Consider the following 24814-nt stretch of genomic DNA (forward strand, 5'->3'; position numbering starts at 1 on the left):
GCATCTTTCTTCACCTACCCTTCATCTGTACTGGTGCATTGGCTGTCTGCTAGCAGCCAGCAAAGAGGGGGATGAGACTTGGGCTCATGAGCATTTACTTGACATAGGAAGTATGATCTTTACACATAGCTACTCACCTGACCTACCAAAACGAGGCTGCACCAAGGATATTTTGTGAGGACTCACACCCATGGTGCAGGAGGCTATGTTTCTGCAGCTTCAGAAGAGATTTGTTAGCAGCTTCCTGGGCATGCCCATCCTCCTGACATTACTTAAACTCCTTTCTGCAGTCACTTTTCCTTTTAGCTATGTAAGGCTTCACTGGCTCAGAAGGACATTTTTAGGAAAATGGTAAGTTAAAGTGCTGTCATCACCAAAACTTTCAGGCTATTTGAAGATCCTGAAGACAATTTCTCTCCACCCCCATAAACTTCAAACCATTCCCCTATGATAACTCAAGAAAAAGCACTGCTAACCTTCAGCGCTGTTTTCCCATTTACTGTGTTTCAAGGTTAGCAGTGTAAAAACACTAAACCAACCCAGTTCTCAAGGTCAAAATAAAAAATGCAGCAATGATATTCCACAGGAACTTTCATTCATTTGGTATTCAGGACACATTCTTTCTGAATATCAAAACACAAAATCATTGCCAATTCATCAGATTTTAAGCTTTAGCTTATTAAATCTTAGACTATGCTAAAAATAAAATGCAGGTTTTCATTTATCTTATTAAAATGCTTCTGTACAGCTTGATCTAAGTTTCTAATTATCTATATCTCTATATTATCTCAATTGTTATTTCAATATAAGCAAATTCCTAACACATTTTAATGGAAAATATTCATATACTAAAAAGTGGTAAAGCATTAGAAGTCAAAAAGTTGAATGTCAAGATGATAAAAATGAAATTGTTTCTCTACATTGTGTTTGCCAGGAGAGCAAGAGCTCACATGACATTTGGCAGTGATTTCCCATGATGAAGCAACTCTTTGGTGTTTTCATTTCCATAAAAGCTCTAGTCTATTTAGAGGTAGTTCCTAGCTCCTTGCCCTTAGCAAGGCAATACAGATAAAGTTCATTAAATATATTGTCTAAAGTAGGAAAGTGAAGAAGTTTTGCTGTAGCAAGCACTTAACCTTGGAAAAAAAAAAAAGAGTAAAATAATTGAAACAAATTATTTCTTATAAAAGCAAAGGTGATATGGACCTATTGGTATTGCATGTTCTGCTGCGTTCACAAAATTGCCCAAATGAAGAATCTCTGGATGGGGTGTATTATTAGACCTTAATCAATAGGATTTTTTTCAAGCAGGCTGGGCATCCAACTATTTGACACAGATCTTTTCCACATACAAGAGCATTGGAACACTGGAAACTGCAGCATTAATGAATTACAAGGAGGATTGCATATGCCTATTATTTGAGAGCTAATTCTGACAAGATAATGGTCAAGCAACTTTTACAGCTTTTTGATACTTCTGCTGGAATGCTGAATTTTTGTTTCTCCTTACAGCAGGTAAGACATGAATTTCTACCATACTAAAATGAGTGAATTGCTATTTGCTTTACTGGTTTTATTCTTAGAGCATCCTTAATACATATTGAACATCACACAGATTAAAAACGAATAGCATTTTAAAACAACAGTAATTGCATGATTTACTGTATAGCTTTTGTCTAATGTAAATATTTACTATTTACATGTCACTGCAATGAAAACAGTATGTGTCAATCGATTAACCAGTAAAAATATTAGACAGAACGGGAGAGCACTGCTACAGCAGCTGCAAAGGAAAGTGGTGTGGTGAAACTGTAGCCTTTTTGCCTACTGGGTACAACACTAAGTTTTGCTCCAGGGAAGAGACAGTCATAACTGCACATATACATATGTGTGTGTCTGTGTGACAGCTGGGGGTGGGAGAGTGAGAACAGACGAGTTACAGGGAGCATACGGGCACCCAGTGCAAGAGCAGAGCAGCTCTGCTCTACGCATGGCTGCGGATCCCACACAAACCAGCACACATACCCACAGCTCTGCTGGAAAATTGGAACATGTTCCCCCAGTTCCTGCATACATTCCTACAAAGAAGTGTCTAAAACGAAGTAAGAGAGGCACATTTTTAGGGGTCCTTGGAAATTAAAGCTATGGCTCACGCACTGAAAAAAAAAAAAGAATTTATAGGGGTCATTTTTAAAAAAGTACCTGATTTGAGTGTCCTACATTAAAAATCTGCCACCACAAGCAAGTTTCAGGTGGTTCAGGTGTTCAGACTTAAAAAAGGTATCTGTTTCAACCTATTTATAGTATCTCTCAGCCACCCAGTGCACCCTAACTACTCAAACACCCCTTCTGATGACCAAGATTCAGGTTTTAATCTGAAGAACTGAGAAGGAAGTTGCAACTTTTCAGAATCTGCTAGACAAAAACCCAGTGCAATTTGAAAAGAGGAAGAGAAGGAGAGGACTGTCAGAACAGATGGGTCACCAGGAGAAGGCATCTTCTTTACATTAACAACTGAAACCATGTGTTTAAATGACTAGTTAATTCTACAGTGTGAAAAGGGGTTCCATAAGTAGACTTTGTAGGAGATTGTCTTTGCTTTTAGCAAGTTATGCAGTTTGCTTAATGAGTAAATATGTACAGTACATGCACACTTAGGAAGGTGTCTCTACAGAAGGAGAATCGGGGGACCATAAACACTGCAAATTCCTTGGTGGAGAAGAATTCTGCCACATCCTTGGTGAAATCCTGAGAAAGAGCTCAGATGCAGGAAGCCATCATCTGCAATGTGCAGGATTTGATAACTTCCCAGTGCAGCACTGGGCACTGCTCAAAATTTATTGGGAAAGTCTTGCAATGCCAATGATAAAGCAGGTAGGAAAATCCAACCTAGCTTAATTTACTTCTGTCTCTTTGGGAAATTGGAGTAAAGAACTCACTGCAGACAGAGCTCTGCTTAGAAGCCACATGCTTCCTTTTCATAAGTTCATCAAAATCTAAGAATCCAAAAAGAAATCAATATGGCCCAATGATTAGCTCAGTACAGTTACTGTGTAGAGACTGAGAGATTATTTAGACAGACTGAATTAATGCGTGGATTCCACTAAAAAGATTCTGGTTTCTCACCTGAGGAAACACAGCCAGAGTGTCAGTACATTTCCAGCTATTTGCCATTCACACAAGGAAGCCCAGGCCTGAATCTATGTGTTTTTTAGCTCAAAGCCTGAACAACCAGGCTTTGCGTATGAGAACTGAAATTGTGGCCACTTTAGATGGCTCTGATTAGTGTCTTCTCTGACCCTGACCACATCCAATCTCTATTAACTTGCTAAATATGGCCAAACAGCATATATTGCAAACAGTAAATCGTTTTAACAGTTGTATTTGTATCCACAGATGTGTTTTAAACATTCCTGTGGTGGTGAATAATCCCCTATTTGCAAGATAAAAGTATTTTGTAAAAAGGCCTAAACTGATGCTGTATTCATTGAACAAATATTAGTACCTCTAAAAACAGGAGAGACACTGTGATACTGCAACCAAACCAAAAAGGTGATGCACATTTGCATTCTATGCTTGTCTTCTACTCTGCCAAAAGGAGCAAAGCTTGTCTTTGTTCCTCCCAGCACCAGACTAAGTAGGAATGCTGCTCCTGATACAACACACAGGTCTACTCCCCTCACCTCCCAGGGAAAACAGAGATTAAATGAGGGATGGTGCTCTCAGTCCAGCCACTCCAAGTGAGGAAGCAGCATCAGTCAGGCTGGCAGGGGACAGAGCTGATGCACAGCAGCTAACAAAGGCATGTGAGCTGTAGGCCCTTCCCTTGATCAAACAGGGCTGTGTAGCTCAGCATCACCCCCTGTTCAGGGCTTACCCTTTTCAGAGCCTGGAAATCCATCTAAGATTTGATCTTCAGCAAGCTGTTAAAGGAATTACCAGCCACTATTCATGCTCTTCCTGAGTTAGGTCATCCTATTATTTTCCCAGTCATCAAAAGAGGCTAAAGTACTTTTTCCTGCAACCAGCAACTGCTGCCGCTCCCACATGTCAGAGCCTTCCCCGCTCGGATGCTCGTGTTCCAGGCAGTGACAAAAAGAGCTGGGAACTGCCTGCCACACGCTATCAGAAAATATATTCAAGGAAGGCCGCAAGGTCATTGCTAATTTCAAACCCTGTTTCATGTTTCCACATGAAACACCTAATTAAAACTTTTCACTGGGTAGTTAAAATGAAATCGGTGCATATGCACTTGAGACCTCATTTTCATGTGCTGTGAATTAGAATACAGGAGGTGCTGCACACAGCGGTAGGAACACTAATCGAGGAAGGAGAGGGGAATACCTGCTTTGATTTAGAGGAAGATAGTCAGCAAAAATACCACTAATCGCCTAGGTTTTCATTCCTTTGCTCTTTGACTGCCACACAGAACCAAGAAAAATGGATGCAAGTGGTGTATTAACTGCTACCAAATCAGCGTTCTCCACAGGTGGCCATGTGTCAAGCACATCTTGCAAAATGCCACTACCTTCCATGGCTACAGTGTGACAAAAGCTTTAGACTCTACAGGCTATATACTGCTCTCACCAAAAAATATCTATTAACATCAGCAGGGGCTGAATTAAACTTTAAAATGGAGGCACAGTGAGTGATGGAATGGCCATAGCAAAAGGACAGGTTTTGGGGGAGATTTTAGGGAGGTTTCATGATTAAAATAAATAAATACTGGGGGGGAAAATGGAGCCTGCAAAAAATACAAGGTCAAAGTGTCCTTACATTCCTGCTGTGTATGTGGTTTCAACAAACAAGGCAGAGACAGCCACTTTACAGCTGCCACTTTTCCAAAAAGTCCTCAGAGCAGATAGCTTAACTTTGGTCCAGCAGAGGCAGCTGAACGTAGGGGTATATATATATTTATCTATAGGGGAAAGGCGGTCTGCACACTGGCATTCTCCAGGTGGTCTCCAGAGCATGCCTGCAGAACAGATGCCAACAAATGCTGTCAGCATTTATTCCAGTGAGGTCCTGACTCAGGCCTCATCGACTCCAGAGCATCCTGCCACTGGAATCACGCTGACTTTGGCACAGACTCCAGATCTTACTACAGAATTTGCTCCAATGTAGTTTCTATTTGAAACAAAGCAATGTTTGACATGCAGAAATGTGTTCACTTGTTTAATGACACTCGACAGGTATCTTCTGTGTTACTGGCCCAAATCTTCACTACAGTGAAAGGGAACGTCCTTCCTGAAGTTATTCAGGAGGATAGGAGGAAAAAGAAAGAGAAAAAATGGATACCTAAAGCACTGAATCCTTTTTACATGACTGTGATCTCTGGGCAGACTACAGAATCTCAGACAACTTCCAAAGAGGAAGCTGTGGTAGACAGCCATTAGTTTCTAGCTTATCAAAAAGTTTTCCAGTTATCTTGGGTAGTAGTTCTTTTCAGCCAGGTCTAGACTATGAGCCAAAATGAAATGTCCTTGATTAGTTTCAATTCCAACAGAAAAGTCTGGTGTAAAACCATGAATTACTTAAAAGTTCTGCACCACTGAAAAGTGAAAGACAAAATTACTATTCCTGAAATTCAGAAACTGCTTAAAATTTCTGACCTAAATTTGCATGGTACATATTCAAAGCATTATCAACTTTTCTTTTTATCTTCTTGAATTTAGGTAATGAATTCCCTAACTTAACAGAGAGATCCAGACACCTTTGTTATTCGGAGTTCCCAGAAAAGAAAAAGGGTAGTAGTAACTGTACAGAAGTAGATGGCAGGATACATCCACTGTATTATCAGCATAACTGGGAATTTATTGATGTCATAAATCAGGAAAATGGAGAAAAGAACATTCAGAATGTCATCAAATGTATTTATCACATGGATAGAGGGACAATTTAATGTCAGAAAACAAAAGAACAGATGCTTTGAACTAATAAACTGGTATTTCTACTTCTCCAAAGGGAGAATATGATAAGATTAATTCTGTGTTAAGATTAATTAAGCCTTTGGACAGTCTAGAAACATAAGCAGGCTAGTGTTTCAAAATCTGGAGAGAAACACAGAAGCAGGGGACAGTGACAACCTGCAGATTGCAGGTCTCAGAGAGTTTCTCTACTTCTTCATGTGAGTAAATGGAGTAAAAACAGGACCAAGGAGCCATGCTTTCAGTCTTAATACCATCAGAACTGTGTAGTCCTGCTGCCCATGAGAAAGAACACTCCTGTCTTCTACCTGCTCCTGGATGTTGACCCCCATTCATCATTCACCCCCTTCTGTGTGCGTGTCTGCCTTCATGAAGCCACTTGGTGAAACACAGGATTTAGATTTAAATACTGCAAATTGCTAGGACATTTAATTTGATCCAGTCCAGTTTCTGGATTAGGCAAGTCACAAGCTTTGGGGGATTTAGGAGGATGGCTGTGTTTCACTAGGAGCAGCAAAGTAGCTCTTGCCAGCACAGGTCATCCCTGACACCATATCTCATTCTTACCCTGGGAACCAATCCAATTGGAAAATAACCCCACAAGGAAGGTGTATTCTTTGTATTTTTCAGCTTCTTTATTCCCTCTGTCATTTCAAAAAGCAGCACTACCTGGGCCAGCCCAGGGCTGGGGACAAGCGTTTGGGGCAGCACAGCCCCTGAAGCAATGCCTGAGGACCCAGAGGCTGTGTAGGGACTGCAAATGTTTGGTCTCGCCTCAGCTATGCTCAGGATTTTTTTAAAAAGTTCCTCCTGGCCATCAACATTTCAACCCACTTCCAGCTTCCTTGAGATTCCTGAACCAAGTCTCAAGGATCCCAAAGCAATTCCTCAACATTCATTAACCACTGCAAGGTTTATGGCACCCTTCAAGGTCCCACATGTTTAAGACCTCATTTTATACCTGGGTAAACAAAGGTGCAGAAAAGTGATGAGATTTGAAGAAGGTTATTTATTAAATAACCAACGGAGTCAAAAATAAAAATTCTGTCTCCCAGGTTTTAGTCTGCTAAATACCATGTGCCCTTTTTACCCCTTTCAGCACAGGACCTAAGTCATTGTCCCACAGAAGAATGAGTCACCATTCCACTCTAAAGCCCAGCATGCAAAATGTATATGTGGAATTTCCTCCTATACAAAGTAGCATAATGTTACAGAATAAATCAAAGAGGAGAAAATTAGGCTTGCTTTTCTTTTAAACACTAGGATGAGCATCTGGAGGAAAGAAAGTATTGTGGGAATATGTAACTTGACTTAAAGGAAAATACTGAGGTTTCTATTCAATGTGTTTCTATACTATGTTCACAATATATCATGGGAGCACAAGCATGACTTGAGTGCTTTTTTTTATAAGGAGAAGGATGACATAATTTCACCACTCTTTTGCACTCCTGGCATGAGGATGTTGTCCTCCAAAACTTTGGCCACATTAAATAGACTCAAAAAAAAGGAAGAGGAAGTCCTCTTAAAAGTATGTAGTAAATAAAAATAATTCTATCATTACTTTTAAAGTGCTGCAAAAGACTGAAACAAGTATGCAGATGATCCCAGTCCTACATCTGAACAGGAGGATCCTTATCTCTGGCAAACTTTTTCCATTTCAAAAAGATACCTATGCCTGTCCCATACTGGGAAAAAAATAAAGGAAAAAAAAAAAAGGAAAAAAGGGGAAAAAAGGAAAAAACAAATTATAAAAAAAAAAGAGAAAAAAAAAAAAAGCCTAGGACCTGCAGAAACCTTTTCTTCTCAGAAGATAAAGAGGTTGGCTTATGAAAAACAGGTGATCACCTGGGGCTATGCATTCATTCCAGCAGATGAAAAATCGAGCATCTGGAATGGGACATTCTCTCCAGAACATGACAGAACTAGATTCCACTCCCTGTTTCCCCTGATTCAGACCAGAGAGTTGAACTTCAAGTTACCTCCACAGCAAACATGTACCTAACTCTTAATTACTTATTCTTACTCAACAAGGAGGTATATTCTGACAATCTCATTGATAGATTCATTTTTTCTTGGCTTGTACTTGAAGACTAAATCAAAATTGCAAACTATCATCTTACCCTGGTAGAGCTCTCTCTACTAGTGCTGGCAGGTCCAAGAGGTATAAAGAGAAACAGCGAACTCCTGTGCTGACATGCCAAGTCCATTCTGTTTAAATGACTTTAGACATCTATACCACCTCGTAGCTGTTCAAACCATGAAAGTTTTTGCAAAGTTGCGCTACAGTTGTTATGACCACTTGACCGACAGCTCTGCAAGAGATGCAGAGCAGCTGCCAAGAGTCAAAAGCAGTAAACCAACAAGCTACACAAGAGATCTGTCCCAAACAGAGCAGATACAACAAAAGTGATGATGTTTTTAGAAACTAATTCACAAATTTCAGTCACTGACTGTATTCAGACATCATTTGATGTCAATGTTTTAAAGAATATTTTTCCATTGGAGCCCTGATTACTGACCGTCAATCCAGCAGTACATCAGCCCGATGCCACAGCTTTGTCAAGCTAACCAAAACTGCAGCTCTGGACATGTCCTGATGTTCATTCTTGTCTCCGTGCAGGTGTCCAGCTGGGCACCCTAAAAATACCCCCGGTTCGTCATGGCTGGAATTTCCTTATGAAATTCCTCGGTCATGAGGAATCTATACAACCCAAGGCTCTAAATCATTAATCTTCTGTTGTAAGCCTTTTAACAGCTTCAGCTCAGCCACTAACCTGCTTCAATGAGCAAATCATCTGTCTTCTTAATGAGACCACTGATTACAAAAGTTAGTACCCAGCAAATTAACAGAACTGTTCTTCAGAACCTGTTGTCCTTCTGAAAACATACCTGCCGCATATAATATATCTCTTTCATCTTGAATTAAGTCACAGAATCAATACACTCAAGCTGTAGCACTCATATTTTTTTAAGCAGCAGGTAATTCTAACTAATGTATACATTAGTCGGTAAAGGGAGTACAGGGTGGATTTAGGAAATGTTCCCCTTCCTCCTGATGCAGCAAAGTACTGGAAGAACATCCTTGGAACATTCCTGTCAGTTTGTGAACATTTTATTCAGTTGATCTGACTATGAAAATGATACTATAATCTAAAGAATATTCTCCCCATTTGCTGAGGTGAAAAGCCCTTTTACAATTTTACTTAAACAATGACACTATAAACAGACATGATTTTCTTAATGAGTGCATCACTTCATTGAAATAATAAACTGAAAATACTGAACAACACATTTTCATATCTATTAAAAGGCATTATTCAAGTTATAGTTGACCAAAAGGAATTTCAAAAACTATGGTTTAGTGCAAATACATCTTGAATGCATCCCAAATGTATGCTGGAGGGGAAAAAAAGCCATGATAAATGACTTCAAATGGCTTTACACACACAGCTTGGTTTCTATATTATAATTAATGATAATAATAAGCAAACCTCTCCAAAAAGCAGGCTTGCTCTATAGCTGAATATTTCAATACAGATTTTTCATCTATTTTCTGTCAAAGCAATTTTTAAGGAAATGAAATATTTAAATTACATAAAAATACAAATATCCAGTTTCATATTTCCCTAAGTGTATAAGTATGATTTGCATGTAATGATAAAATTAGAACTGCAAGCTTGCATAGTTTTTTTATGCTGCCCCACATTTGATATTAAAATAATTTCTGTGTGTTTTAGACAATCATTTAATTTTATTTATTTATCAATACATTGTAGGAATGCAAAAGCACAGAGAAGAAGCTTATCTGCCTATTTAGAAGCTTATTGAGTTCTATTTATTTTCTACTCATTAGCAAAGCTGAAGTTTCAGGGAACCTAACACATACAGTAAGTTCAGTGCCTTCATTAAGCACCTTATTCTAACACATTGGGAAGAGGGAGTGGGAAAAAAAAATCACCATTCATTTTTGCTTTTCTCTACAAGTCTGTAAGCACTCGTTATGGTTAGAGCACTTTTCAAACAGTATATTTACCAGAGAAGTTGGCACTGTGTGCTACCATGGAACACCAGTTCCAATATACCAGTCTAGCCTGGTCACTGTCACTTCCAGTGTCAAAATCAATTTAGCAGCTCACACATAACAGAAACTGAACACAGAATTTTTTAAATTATGAGTTATTCAAAGCTCTTTTTTTCATTCAGACCATAAATGTGAAATGATACCATCCCAGAAAACTAAAAAAAAAAAAAAAAAAAAAAAAAAAGCAGCATGGACTTTCTGATTTTGTGCAAATCATCTTACAGATAAAGATATATATACCCCAATTTTACACCCTCCAGAACACAGCCAGACTAAAGGAACCCCTTCTCCCACCCACTAGTTCCAAACCAAGCTTTCTTCCAGTGAGCCAGCCAGCTGTCACTTATATTCCCTCTTCTAGACCATCTGCTTTTTCTGAGAAAAAATAATTATATTTCCTCTTCTGAACTAGCAACCCAAACCAGTCCATGCTTCACCTGTTCCTTGTGGACTACAAACCTCCAACACCACACCTCAAAGAATACCTTTAAGAACTTTATCTGCCAAAAAACCTCTTGTGCATCCAAATGTCATCTATCTTTAGGTGAGTCATTAACTTCTGTACTCAAACTCAGATGAAGACGGTGAATATTTATTTGAATGACAGGAGAGTTTACCAGTCCTCATAATCAACCAGTCTAACTCGCTATCACACTCCACACCTCATTCACTTTACAGGAAAGAGTTATTGAGCTACTAAATCAGTACCAAATTCTTCAATTAGGCTCAGAACCCTTTCTTCTTTACAGAAAAGCACAGGAATCACCAGAGCTCAATTATAATACATTTATATTTGCTGTTAATGCTGGAAACCCATGTGAAGCTGTACTGATCTGAAGAGACCTGCTTTAGAAACATGGTGGATATAACACCGGAGGAGCCACAACTCCATTTCCCATCACATGCCTGGGACACAGTACATGTAGAGAGGAATTATGCATATGCACAATTCTAACTTCATGTTCAAGTTGGGGTTTTGGGGTTTTTTTCATATTCCTAGAGGAGAACAAACTAGAGAACTCTGCTTCAGGCAAAATTTCCCATTGGCCATCTTGGAAAGAGCAGCTTAACTTCCAGGCAGGTTATAAAGCCCTCAGCTTTTAACAGTGACACTGGCCCAGGCTGACAGAAACACACAGACCTGCAAGCCAGCAGCATTTCTGCTTTGAGCTGAGCTGCCAGGAGGCCAGCCTGGATAGCAGGCTCTCCAAGGGCAGGGAGAACAGCCTGGCAGGGTGTTCAGGCCTCTCATTTACAGACTGCATGCCATTCCTTTGAGGAAGGCAGATCATCCAAGAAAGCCCAGTTTGAGCTCCCCAGGAGGGAAAGCTGGTGAAAGTTTTAGTGCAGGGATACTTGCTGAGAAATGAGGGTCCTGTGGAAAATGCACAGAGCATCTCCATTTTACTCCCGCACCGAGTGCCCATCACCCTGTGTTATAAAGAAAGCAGTGTAAAATGAGCTACGCTTTAAAAAATTAAAAAAAAAAAAAGAAAGATGGGCATGTCACACATAATAAGGATACCACACCCTGAACATGTTGTTCCTCTAACCTTTACAGTGAGCCCAAGGGACTGGAGAGTAAGCCAATGCCAATGAATCTGCCATCACTTTTGTAGCAGCAGGATGAGATGGGAAGGGCTGAAGTCCTGGATCCAAGCAGTATTCACTACAATTTACTCACTACAATTCGGCCTGCTGCTTTTCTCCTTGGAGAAGAGGGGGGATATCTGCCTGGAGCAGTGAACCCTGCCCAGCCAGTCAAATCCTGTCACCTGCACGTGTAGCAGATCAGCTCTCAGAGCACACAGGAGGAAGGGAGGGAGAGGAAGGGATGGAAGCTCACGGCTTCCTGAGCATATGCAACCCGCTGCCCTGCCACGGCAACGTGTGCATTTTTTTCCACTGAAAGTAAGCTGACCTGAGTCAGCTAAACTGAGAAGCTATTACAAACCTTGCCCATGTTCAGGGTGCCTTCTTGTTGACTATTCCTAATGAAGTCAATAGTCTAGCTGGGGGCTTACCAGACACACCCACAATGAGGACTTTAGGTTTCTCTTGTAACTGGGCAAGGGCTGCCTGGACCCACCCTACAATGACCAGCAAAGTGCAGAACAGGGGGAAGAAGCACACCATGATTTATTATTGCCAGCATGAGCTGTAGGACATTCCCCACCCAGAAAAAAAGGGCACATGAGGAATGACCTGGGCTTCTGTAGTCTCTCAGGCGACATTTCTCTTTGCTGTCACCTCTAAAAGCATGTCCTAAAGGTCTAAAGGCATATCCTTGTCTGAGAGCAGTAATTGCTGTGATTATACTGCTCAGGATGGGTATGAGCAAATTGCTTGAGCTCCTGCTAAACTGAAGTCACTCATCTCCTAAATAGCAGCAACTGCTAAGTACCATACTTTTCAAAAGGAGAAGAAAAGCTGAGTGCTGCTTTCCTTTCCATTTTTGGAACTGTACTGTAATCTGTGCAGCTACAGAGCTGCAGCTGACTCCACAGCACCCTTTGCAATGACCAGAGTAGCAGCAAAAATATCCACTGAATTTTTTGAGTATCAGTCTCAACACTCCCCTCTGGTCTATGTCCACAGATCTGTAATCTTGTTTCCAAATCCTGAAACACAATTGAAATCTGCTCCGGTTTAAAATCTTCTCTGCTTGAGCAACTCAACTTTTAATTGTGCTTTGTGGATACAGTTTAAAGATCTATAGAAATTCTGCCAGACATCCATTGCTAGAGGGTCAGCTGAGAAACAATTTAATCTTGGGTAATTAGCCTAGCTAATTGCCCTCCTCCCTTCTGCACACTTACTGATTACACATCTAACTACACCAGACCAGACCCTCTACACTGCCAAACAGAACAGCATGAAGCTCTGAAAAAACAATTCATCATTCTCTTTTCCTTTGTACAGCCTTATTTCAGTAGGAATGAACTTGCAGATGAGCTGAAAAGTATTTCTTTTCTAAAGTACAAGTCTTTTTTCTACTGTCCAGTGAGCAGAAAATGGAATAAATTGCATATACATAATGGCAAGAGACATGAACACTAGGTGAGTGTTTTGTTGTTTCTTGCAGTTATTATCCTCTGCACCTTTAGATGAATATGCAATCAGAATAGAAATCTTTACTAGGAGAACAAAATTAGGAGACATTGTGCTATAAGCAAAGCAGTCAAGTTTCTGTGAATTTTCAGTCCAGTTATTAACATCTGAATAAGTGCTTTCAGAAGCATTAAACAGAACGCTGCTTTCTTCAGTGTAACTTTTGATTGAAAACACAATTTAAAAGAAAAAAACACAAACTGCTGAATTCCCTATCCAGACCATTCTTTTTAATTCATGCTGAAAAGTTTCAGCCAATACTTGCATCCAAATATGCCCCCAGTAAAGTAATTTTAAGATAATTTAGAGTACTTGAAGCATTCATATGCCTTATACATTATTTAAATGCACCATAAAACCCAACAATTTGGTAAAAAGCATCCTGAAATCATCTGCTATATCCTAATATAAGATATTAATAACAGCATCTAACAGTTAATGACAACATAATAATTTAAGTGTGTTGAAAATTATTGACCTGAACGCACTTTAGAGGAATGTAAATGCCAGAGGAGAGCATCTACAGCTCCATGACTAATGTGTGCCCTGGATTCTGACCATCAGCTTTGCTATTTCAGTTTTGTGACCTAAATCTCCCTCCCCTACCCGAAAGAAACAAAAAACCCAAATAAGAAATGTCTTACTTGTTCTGCCTTCTCCAGTGCTTTTCTATCCGCCTGGAAAAACTGGCAGTTCTCTCTCGCCAGCTTTTGGACCAGCTCAATCCGTCCGATGTCATCTCTTCCCTGAAGCTTGCATAAAACTCCTGCCTTAAGGGTGGGAGAAAGAGCAAACAGATACTTAAATCCACAATCCCAGGACATGACACCACCACAAATTTCGACCTTAAAAGAAATGCATTTGTTTTTTCATATTTGCGGTACTTCGGTGCCACTTGCTGAGCAAGTCACTGCTTCCCGGGAAACAACTGGAGAGGAACAGAAGCACATCTGAATCTCCAAATGCATCTGCTCTGGAGGAAAGAAGGCAGGGCTAACTAAATCAACCTCTCCTCTGAGTGCAACTATCAGATATGCTGTGTTTTATTTGTTCCTGTCAGCCTGTTTCCTGTTACGTAAGAGAACAAGAGCAAGAGGTTAAAAACTCATGGGAAAGTTAGCCAGGAACAGCCCTGGAAAAAGAATGAAGTGCAACACAAGGCACTCCTAAAAATAACAGTCTGTAACTCCCTCTGCTTCCACTCCAACCATTTTTCACATATGCAAGACTCAGGAGTTAAAAGACAGTTGTGCCACATTTATTTATTCCATAAATAACAAATCTGTATCTCTAGGTTTTGTTTAAGGAAGGAAATATTTGCTTTAAAAGCTATGTTAGAACTACTTTTTTTTTTTTTTTTGCTAAATCTGTTATTCAAGCTATGTTGATAGTGTTTTGTCAAAATGGTTGTTTTCTAAAAATGCACATAGATACATATAAAAAGCTGGATTTGTGCTTGCACACAGGCACAGTAGAGACTCATTGCAAAGTTAGCTGATATGGGCTAAACTGCTCCTTGCAAAGTCAGTGGCTGATATCATTGTCCATGATTTGGTTATGGATATAGCCTCTGCATAACTGAGACCTGGGGCGATGATACCACCAGCTTTTATCAGCCCAGATGTTCCCTGATGGGAGCAGCAGATGCCTTGGGAGGGCCCATCATGTGGCATAGCTGTGATACGGCTACATGACTTCAAAGGCGATCTGCAAATAAACATTTTTCTGGTGAACTTCCTTCACAGTTTTCTTTCTACTGCTCATCTTGAGTTTAAATTAATCACTACCTACTCCAGAATTCACAACACATCTTGTGAGTCAGGCCCAAAAACTAGGGATGCCGGACTTGCTAGCCCTGCAGGGTCCAATCCTTTGGCCTGGAGCAATTCCTGTCCATGACACATGAAGGCGTGAGAGTGCCCACCCAAATAATCCTATAGCCTGCTGGTTTCTCCAACCAACAAGTGGGGGTTAAGACTTCTTCAGCTGAAGAAGAAAACAAATCCACTTTATGAATAAGTTCTTGACTGCTGACGGAAAAAAATGGGCTCCATGACCAAATCCAGAGTCATCTTTACCCAACTCATCGAAAGAAATTTGTACATGCCTACACTCTTCCAGTCAGAATGAAGACATCTCCTCACAAGTCTGCATCAGACACTTCTGCTCTGATAAAGTAAAGGATTTCAGATACAGCCTGTCCCTTGAATGTCCTGTGCTCCTCCTGAGCCCAGCCTCCTGAGGAACCCAGCTTCCCTACATGAGCCTACTCACTGGTTTGAAGGTCAGAAATCCACTGAGAAAATAAGGAATTGCATTGCCTAATCTCAAATTCCTTACATAGTCCATGAGTTCAGTGCCTCTTATCTTCTAAATTGGAGACACTGGTTTATAAACCAGTTCTGACACACTCTTATCCCCTGCAGATCAGCAGCAAGACTGATTTTATCAAATGTGGAGGAATATAGTAAACTAGTTGTCCAGACTTGTTTAATCAATAGAGAAAAAGGGGTATTTAGGAAGACATTTTTTTTACTCTACACTAGACATTTAAAAATTGTCAGATCAATTGTTTCCTAATATTCTCCTTTTTCTCCAGTAATTTGCACAGGGAGCCTAAGACTTGGGAGGCCTAACGTCTGCACTTTCAACACTTTGAGTGCTTGGGGGCATCAACTAAATCAAGCCTGCTTATTTCATGGCTGCAGGACACTTCTAGCAGAGTATTACATCAGTGTAATATAGGCCAAGGACAGCTTCAAAGTGTTATCACCTACTAGGACTTCGGGATGATAAGCATTTCAGCTCTTTCTGGATCGGAGATGTTAGTACTGTGGAGGAACTTTTTCCATCTTCCTGTTGTGCTGTCCTGGTTCAGGAATGGCACTCCCCAGTTTAGTGCTCCCACTGAGACTGAATGAGGTGCCACTTGCTCCCTCACCCTTCTCCTCCCCCACCTCCTTTGGGTAGCTGAAGAGGAGAATTGGAGGCACGAAAGGCAAAGATCACAGGTTGAGACAAGAACAATTTACTGAAAACAGCAATGAGATAAGAAAACAAACAATAACAGCAACAATAATAATGATATATAGGGTACAAATAAGGAATGATTCACACGGAAAGCCCTCGACAACAGTACCCAACCAATACCTCCTCCACAATATCCCAGCCTGGAAGAGAATCCCTTCCCCTGCCCCCACCTACGATATGAGGTGGCATAGAATAACCTCTGGGTCCTGGCTATTGAAAAACTAACCCTGTCCTGGCTGGAACCAGGACATGTGTCCAGAGAAGGTAGTCCATGACCTACAATAACCACCAAGTAAAAATGCTACATTTTAACATGTCCCCTCCTCCTGTCACAGTTCCTTAAATTAAAGAGTTGCAGAGAACATGAAAAAAAAAAGTTATTTAATTGGGTTTCTAGAGGATAAAGAAATTTTGGGAGGGCTAAGGTATTATTAAATTAATTGCATATGTTTGGCTCTGGGAGTAAATAATGCACTTGAAACACAAAAGGCTAAACATGTTTTTTTTGTAATTAAGAAAAAAAAAAACATGATTCCTTTACTTTTAGTTCTGGTTTCCTCACTTTTGCTGATTTTCCACTATAAATATTTCTGCTAAACACTTGTAAGAAAACATCCAGGTCAATTAAATAATTAATTGATGACGGCTTCTAAAACCTGGTTAGGAAAATGTTGACAGTATCCAATTACTGGTCATTTTCACTTCTCAATACAAATTTAATTTTCAGGCAATACATTGAAAGCTTTTAAACAAAAGGGTAGAGGCAAGTCACCCTACTTGCAAAGCACAATTCTGATTTTCATTTTGTGCAGGCACGCATCCTCCAAAACCCTTGTTGGCGCTTAGACCCGTAATTCATGTAGGCCAAAACAGATACAATTACTGACATATGTGAAGGTGAAAAACCAAACAGTTGCATAGTTTAACTGGCTTTACCTTAATGAATGATAAAAGAATGTACCTTATAATAAAGCTTTACTACCATTCATGGCTCAAAATTACTATAATTAAGTGTGATTGTGTAATATTTGAAATGAAATTTTAAAAAGTTTAATGGAAATGAAAGCAAATTAGTCACTACTGAGGGTGGGAAAAGGAATATGCTGACAAGATACTTTCTGTTTTGGCATATCCATCAGAAAATATTCCCTCTGCACAGGTCATAAATGAGCACCCTAGCAATGACACAGAGGTGAATTAACACATCCCTAGGAAGACAAGATGGGATCTTTTATTTACATAATGTACATTGTTTACAGCATGTTTGCTTTTGAAAATCCCCTTGTCATTTTTTTCCACACTTCTACCAGTTTTGTTAACTAATTCAAGTGTAAATCAAGCCTCTCTCCCAGAGAACAGTGTTTAGAGCAGGCACCACATCCTTCAATTCTATTAACAGAAGGTTTGTGGTGGTATAGTTTTCTTTCACTGTACCTTACTCTCTTTCTGTAGCTGGTGAAAAAATATAATTATTACTGGCTTCACCTTTAATCAACCTGAAAACTTAAAACCATGTGCCACTGCCTGAAAAGATAGGATGCCTTGCTTTGCTCCAGTCATATGCACAGTCCCACTAAAGTGAAAAAAATCATTCACTCCTTTAAAACAAACTGTATTTGGCCTTCACTGGATATAATTTTTATGGTGTTAACAAACTGGAGCAACCACTGCTTTGATAACACTCCTGCTCTCCTCCCAGAAGAGCACATGGATGCTTTGTTAACTGCTCATTTAATAATTGTACAATTTTAAATGTGTTTCATATTTTTTCAAATTTTAGAAGCTGGTTACAGTCAATTAAAACCTGGGTCAATCAATACCCCAATAATAAATTTTTATGGCTTTTTTAATTATTCCAGGTAATCTTATTAGCAGGCTACTTAGGAGTTTTGCATGTGTATTGTCTATGTCATAAATGGGAACAAACATTTTCAAAAAACTGTAATAACTACATGAACTAAGTAGAACTGAGAATACATTAAATCCTTTCCCTTCCCCCTCCCCCCAAAAAAATCCAACAAAAAAACAGCCAAATTTTTTGTACAGTGAGGTCAGTGTTTCCTTCTGGGTCCTTCCTATATCTCTGTAATGCACTCTAGGCTACATGGCTTGTACCCTTTCGGCTAGGCTTGCTCACAGACATCAGCATAAATCCTGTCTTTCTTGCACACAACTTTTCAGTTTGGCAACATGTTAGAGAGATAAATCAGAGGCAGGAATTGCAAGCTGTATATAGGGGAAGGAGAAAAGGTGGCAACTTGTGGGGAACATAACATTTGCAAGAGAAATAGAAGGAAAAAAAAAACAGTCAAGACTGGGAAAAATCAATTTTAAATTAAAAGCAATAATCAGTACCAGTACAATGAGCAATACATTTACACTTGCACAGCTTGAATGCATGAATGGAATGATTGAATGAATTGCAGATTAATCAAAAAAGATTCACAGAATTAAAAAGGGTAAGCAATTCCACAATAAAATACTCTAAGAGGCAGCTTAGTTTCTCCTGAGCAATATCCAGAAGTGTGCTTTGGTTGTAAATGAGGGCAGTTAGGGAAAAAAAGAAGAAGGTTGTTGCTTGCACTTGAGTGACTAATAAGTATCCCTATTTCATTGCATGTCTACTTACAGTGATTAAAATTCAATCAAAATGTCATATGCCCTTGTCTCCTAAAACACATCTCATTTTAATTTCACATCTGGTATATGCTATGTGTATTATCTAAAAGGAGCAGAAAGATAGCTGAAGAATGCTGTCCAATTGCAACATCATGGGATTAATTGCCAGAATAATCATCAATCTTATTCTAAATAGTCACATAAGATGAGATCCAGCAGACTTTCTCCTTCCTACATGCTCCCTGCACAGAACATAGAGGAAAAACCATTTCCCAGACCTATTGAAAGCAGTTCTTCAGCTTGTAGATCTGGAAACATTCCCAAGACTCCATTAATCTTACACATGTACCTGCGCATCAGAGGTATCCTTGAGATCTTCTAGTCCTCTTATTTCTTGACTGCTGTTTTCTTCATTTTGATGAATTGCTAAAAATAAGAAAGAAGAATATATTGGAAGCAGGCAGGTTTAAATCACAGAAAGCAGCAAAGTGGTATGGCCCACTTTAGATCAAATAGGATGACCATTCAAGGAATGTTTAAACTTTAGCATTCCAGTTAACTCCTGGAGTGGTTTTGGACAGATTCTATAAGGTACACCTTACTGGGTTTAGAAAAATGCTAAATACAGTATACTTTATTTTTTCCCAGGCAGTAAAATCCAATACTAAATAGTTGCAGTCATGTTACTGTTTGTTCTGATAAAACAATGACATTTAAGAGAATTCCACTTTTCCATACATTGTAACAAGATATCATGACTCGTAAGCAATAAAAAAAATACGGTCTCTCTCTTCTTCCATTATATTGCAGAAGGTCAGGTCAGACTAAACAAAAAAAGCAGACTTATCCCTCATCCCCAACTCAGAAAATTCTTTGTAAGCAAAGTGATGTCAATCTGAACAAATATCACCACTAGCCATGAAAGTAATCTCCAGAAATAAAGGGTAGCAGGAGATGTTTTATCAAAAGTACTTTGCTGCTGGCACAGTAGAAGAAACCAGCAACCTCATGCAATTAACATGACTTAAATCACTTAAAACCAGCAAGTTTTGCTAGACTTTAAAGTTTTGTATCAAACTTGTAATCCCCTGAAGGGTCAAAACCAGAGCTAGGAGTTTATCCAGCTAAAGAAACAAGGAACCTCTTATGAAAGAACACCTTAAACATCTGTATTGCAAACAGCTTCATCTATAGGCAGTTCTACTATCTATAACCCAAGCCACCCTTTCAGTCAGCACAGCCACCTGCTGTATTGTGGTGGGACACTGACACTCAGATGTTCTGAAATGTGACATGTTGGGAGAGTCAGACCAAATGAAACACGTGTAACGTGACTTTACCTTATACTGTACACATCACCTTAGAAGAACCACACGCAAATATCTTTGATCTTGAGTACATATTGAGTGATTTCCTGGTTTAGCCACAGCATTTGTGACACCAGAAGTGTCCTTGAAGCAGCAGAGCTGTCACATCTAGAAAGCACCTCATGGCTCATGGCTTTGATGGATGGATGAGTGGGAGGACTGAGCTGGTGCACTTCCTCCTGCCCACCTCCTCTCTCCTTCACCCCTGTGTACCTGAGCTGCTCATCAGGCTGCATCTGAACAGCCACAGCCCACAGCACAGTGTATTCAGACAAGGATCACCAGTCCTGTGTTGCCTTAAAACTATGTCTGTGAGCTGAGGCAGCCCAGAATTTGATTGATGAGCAAAGGGAGCAGGAGAAGGGCTGGCAGGTAGCAGTACCACCCTCCCCAGGCATCCTCAGCTATGCAATCCTCAGCCCTCAGTCTGAATCTCCAGATATAACCAGGTTATCATGGCCAAACTCATGCACCTAATGTGAGCCATGAGGTCCAGCTTGGTGTGTCTGCATGGGTGCTCTGGGTCTGCTGCAGACAAAAAGCAGCCTAACATTTAGGCAGTGTCTAGTAACTTAAAAGAAAAGTAACTTTGGACTATTCTTGACCTCTAAAATAAATTTTACGGATTTATTTTTTCTTATGCCAGCATTGCTGCTGATATTGCTATGCCATATAGGATATATTTTTTTTCTTCACCCACAGTTATGCTATAAAAAATAAAAGGTAATAAAAATGTAATTATAAAAGGGGAAATAAGTCATTCTGTCAATACAGTTTATTCCATTATAGGATCTTTTAAAATCCATTATCAGATTTCTGACATAAATCTTCACCATTGGGTTTGCAGGCATCACTTTACCAGCAAACCTCCGAAATGCAAGGTGAATACTGAGAACACGGGGTCAGACTATAGCTGCAACAGACAGCATGTATAATGGGCATTAGATCCCAGCATATTTAAAGCTAGGCAAAACCAAAACACTCTTGGGATATTGTGGCATATCTCTGCCCCAGCCTGGAAAAGGAACAACATCATGACCCAGTAATGAGAGGGATGGCCTGAGCAGCCATGTGTGACCCCTGCTTTTCTGGTGCAGGGCGGGGTTTCTAAAGGCAACCTACTTTATCCAGCCAGGCTGGGGGGTCTGTACAGTACCTTCCTGTGTAACCCATCTCCCAGCCTTCCTCCCCAGGAGCTGTCTCATCCTCTTGCACAGTCCCACACATGCATGACCCTGTTCTACCCACTGCCACTGTGAGAGACATGGAGCATTCGGGACACTGATTTGTTGACCCCTACAGTACAACCTGCCTGAGACAGGAAAGCTACAATGCCGGAAGGCATTAACAAATGCTAAAAATCGGTTGTTTGAGCAATTCCTCAAATTGTTAAGTCTGCATTAGCAGAACATTTACCCAATTCTCCTTTCAATTTTCTGATTTCTTCTATAATCAGTTTGCTGTAAGTACTCATGGGCAGAATATCCCCCCAGACTCCAGCTATTAATCATGGCATTTAGAGGAGTGGTACCTTGCTGGTAACACGGCCATGCCTCGAGGTTTAAGTGATTTACATTGATCCAGCCAGCTTTTCCACAGTCCTGAGCAGATGGGAGCTCCACAAACAGCTGTGCCAGGGGAAAAGGTTAGTGCCTGCCAACTGGCTTCTTGTCACAGGCTTTGATTAAAAGTGTCCCCTTCCCTGCCCAGTGCCAGGGCAAACACCCCAGAGCATCTTCAACCAAAGTGAACAGGCAGACATTCAGGGAGCAGCACCTCGGGCTGGGCAGGCAGGTGAGAGGATGGTGTCTGGCCAGGGAGACAGTGACAAGCAGCAAACACCCAGAACTGGGGGCAGCAATCTCTTACCTGGTACAAAGGGGAAGAGAAAGAGGGTGCATGTCCACAACCCCCAATGAATACAGCTATCCTTGAGTGTTGGATGATTTTAACATGATTAGCAATTTTAAAAGTGATGAGAAAATTGCCTCAGTTTAAGTGCACTCTAAGTGAATAGCTTAAAAAAAATTTAAAAAAGGAAAAGTTTTTTTATCAGCAATTTCACAACTCAACTCTAAAAAAACCTGAATAAGTTTATCATCCAGACCCAGCTCTCTTTGGCTTCAATGTTGTTTAGACTGTGTAAGGAATGTAGAAAAGAAGCAGTAAATATTTTCTTAAAGGAAAAAAAAAATACAACAGACCTCATACTGACGTTCTTGCAGCTCTCTTGGGAGTGAAGGAGCATTTGACCTCTTTTTCATGAAATTTCCATCACAAACTTGATTTTTTTGTCCTCCTTGCCTCTCGACCAAATCCATAAGGACCAGCCACAACTAAAACATTTAACTTCACCCAGGGAGCAACACTCAAGGAATCACACTGTCTCATACCTTTTTCCCATCACAAGAACACAGTCCCTTGAAGGCTGAAGTGGCCACACAGACAAAGAGAAGCCCTTAATTATATTTTCTTGGTTTCTGTAGGAAAAGGTTACTATGTGTTTTGTCTATAAAACAGAGAAAACCCACATATTTCTTAAAATATTCTGGTATCTTTAGAAATTTATGTTACCAGGGGCCACCACATACATGTAAAAAATTGATTGCAGTATTTTTGGACACAGTATGCCTCCTAACCCCATAACAACTCATAGACATTCTTTGAATTGGCCCAGGCACTGCTCTCATGGGTTATTGCACATGCAATACAAGTTCGGTCACAAAATATAAGAATTCAAGGATAATTTTCTACTTACTGTTAGTTGGCCATTTATTTTATGATAAAAAAAAAATTGACATTGCAAATTCAACCATAGGACAAGCAAGTGGAAGCTTAGGGTGGGATGGGAAAGACTTTCCCAGGCAAATGCTGATTCTGGAATTGTACATACAAAAAAAAAGTTGTGAACTTTGGAGCTGAGCCAAACGTTTCCTTCTCCACCACCATAAATCCAGCTTTGCTCCCTAATACAAATATCCCAGTATGTTTTACAAAGCAGCAATAACAGGGAAAGGCAAAGGTAGTTTACCCTGATCAATATGTATCTATTTAAAGTTATGTTTGGGTTCAGCTTGAGACAGGAAAAAATAAAAACAAATGTAGACTGATAATTCCCTTTTCTACTTGCAGCATTTCTCCTTTAGAAAAAAGGTCACCATGAATGAAAAAAAAAAATGTCAAATGAGCATTAGCTTGCTAATGTGCAAATCAAATATGTCTGTTCGCAAATTAGTCAAGGGAATTCTGGATTTTGGTGTTTTATGGTCACTTAATGATCACAAGGGCCATCATCTGATCTGAGTTCCTGGTGGCCCCACAGAGCAGAGCTGAGATTTTGCTAGTAGATTCTTCTGTAAACTTATATTAGCACAGAGAACTCCTGTGGGGGAGAGGTTTGTCCTTTAGTAATTCCATTTCAGATCATTAAATCAGCAGAAAAGAATAATGAAGAAATAAGAAACCAAAAGAAATTATTTTGTACCTGCTACTATAGCAGAATCAGCCATCACACGGGGGTGTAAAAGGAAAGGGAACGTAACCATTGCTCACACTGGAACCAACCAACTGTGCTCCCTCCTGCTTTTACAGCAGTGCCACAAAGTTGAGCGTAGATTCAAGGCATTGGAAGGGATTTATCTTTCCAGCATCAAGGAGCACAACACACAGGCTAAAGGGGCCACCTTAGCTATACAGGCTGGCACCCACTGAGGGTAACAACAGACACCAGCAGCACTACAAACCTCCTGCCTATGGAAGAATCTGCTAAGGTTACCCACAGAACAGTGCCTCCATGACACACTGTTCTTTATGCCGCAAACTTGAAGGTAATTAATTACATCAATTACATTTGATGAGTAAGATTTTTAAGAGTCACATAATATTGCAAGCACATTATTTAATTTTAATGCTTCGTCTTGTTCAATATTGCAGAAGGACAGTTTAAAAAATACACACATAAAGCAACTCCTGGAACCCACAGCGTTGTAATCTTCCCAGAGTCTTTGCTGTATTGTGCTTTCTTCCTTTTCTATAAATGAAATTTCTTCTTTCTACCCCTTCTGGCTGCAAAGATAACCTTCTCAACACAAACCAAGGCACTAGCGTCATTCGGCTGCTGCAGCCAGCTAGACTGGAACAATAACATCAGGAGAGGTGTGAACTTCCTCCTTTGGCTTAATAGGGTGTTAACTGTGAAAGCTAATTATTTAAATGCTTAAGAAAGGACTGCCATCACAGTTAACCATTTTGCTGCTGAACAACAGGCAAGGACAAGCCATCTGTAAGCAGCTGGCTCTGGGTGGCACCCACATGGCCATTCCAGTTTAGCTCCCCATCCCTGCTGGCTGCCCCACACCCCTGTACTGATTGCTCCCCCTCTGTGCTACCATAAAGCATTTGGGATTTGTGGATTGGCAGAGGATCACCACTAACCCGGCTGGGTTTGATGACCTGGCTGAGAACAGAACACCCAGGCAGCAGGCAGGGGGACAGGACACTGCTGCCAGGTAACGCTGCTGCCAGACCCCTTGTGCCACACAACTCCAGCTGCAGCCCTTGAGCTTGCTATGAAATCCATCTCTGGGGACAGGACCGCCTGATTTTTGGGGACAAGAGCCCATAAATCACCTTCAGCAGACATGCTTCTGCACTGCCCTAGGCTGCTCCTAAGACCAAAT

At 40.2% G+C, this 24814-nt stretch overlaps 1 protein-coding gene across 1 annotated transcript in view; it reads right to left on the bottom strand.

The window, feature by feature from the left end:
- Positions 1-24814, bottom strand: part of RAPGEF5 (Rap guanine nucleotide exchange factor 5) — a 155711-nt gene that overhangs the window by 77324 nt on the left and 53573 nt on the right. Inside the window, exons 8-9 of the mRNA XM_053955047.1 lie at positions 19118-19194; positions 13764-13889 (exon numbers count right to left, since the gene is read on the bottom strand). Of these exons, the coding sequence (XP_053811022.1) occupies positions 13764-13889; positions 19118-19194 (203 nt within the window). The remainder of the gene's footprint in view (positions 1-13763; positions 13890-19117; positions 19195-24814) is intronic.

The sequence above is a fragment of the Vidua chalybeata genome, chromosome 1, assembly GCF_026979565.1.
Source record: "Vidua chalybeata isolate OUT-0048 chromosome 1, bVidCha1 merged haplotype, whole genome shotgun sequence".
Taxonomy (NCBI): Eukaryota; Metazoa; Chordata; class Aves; order Passeriformes; family Viduidae; genus Vidua; species Vidua chalybeata.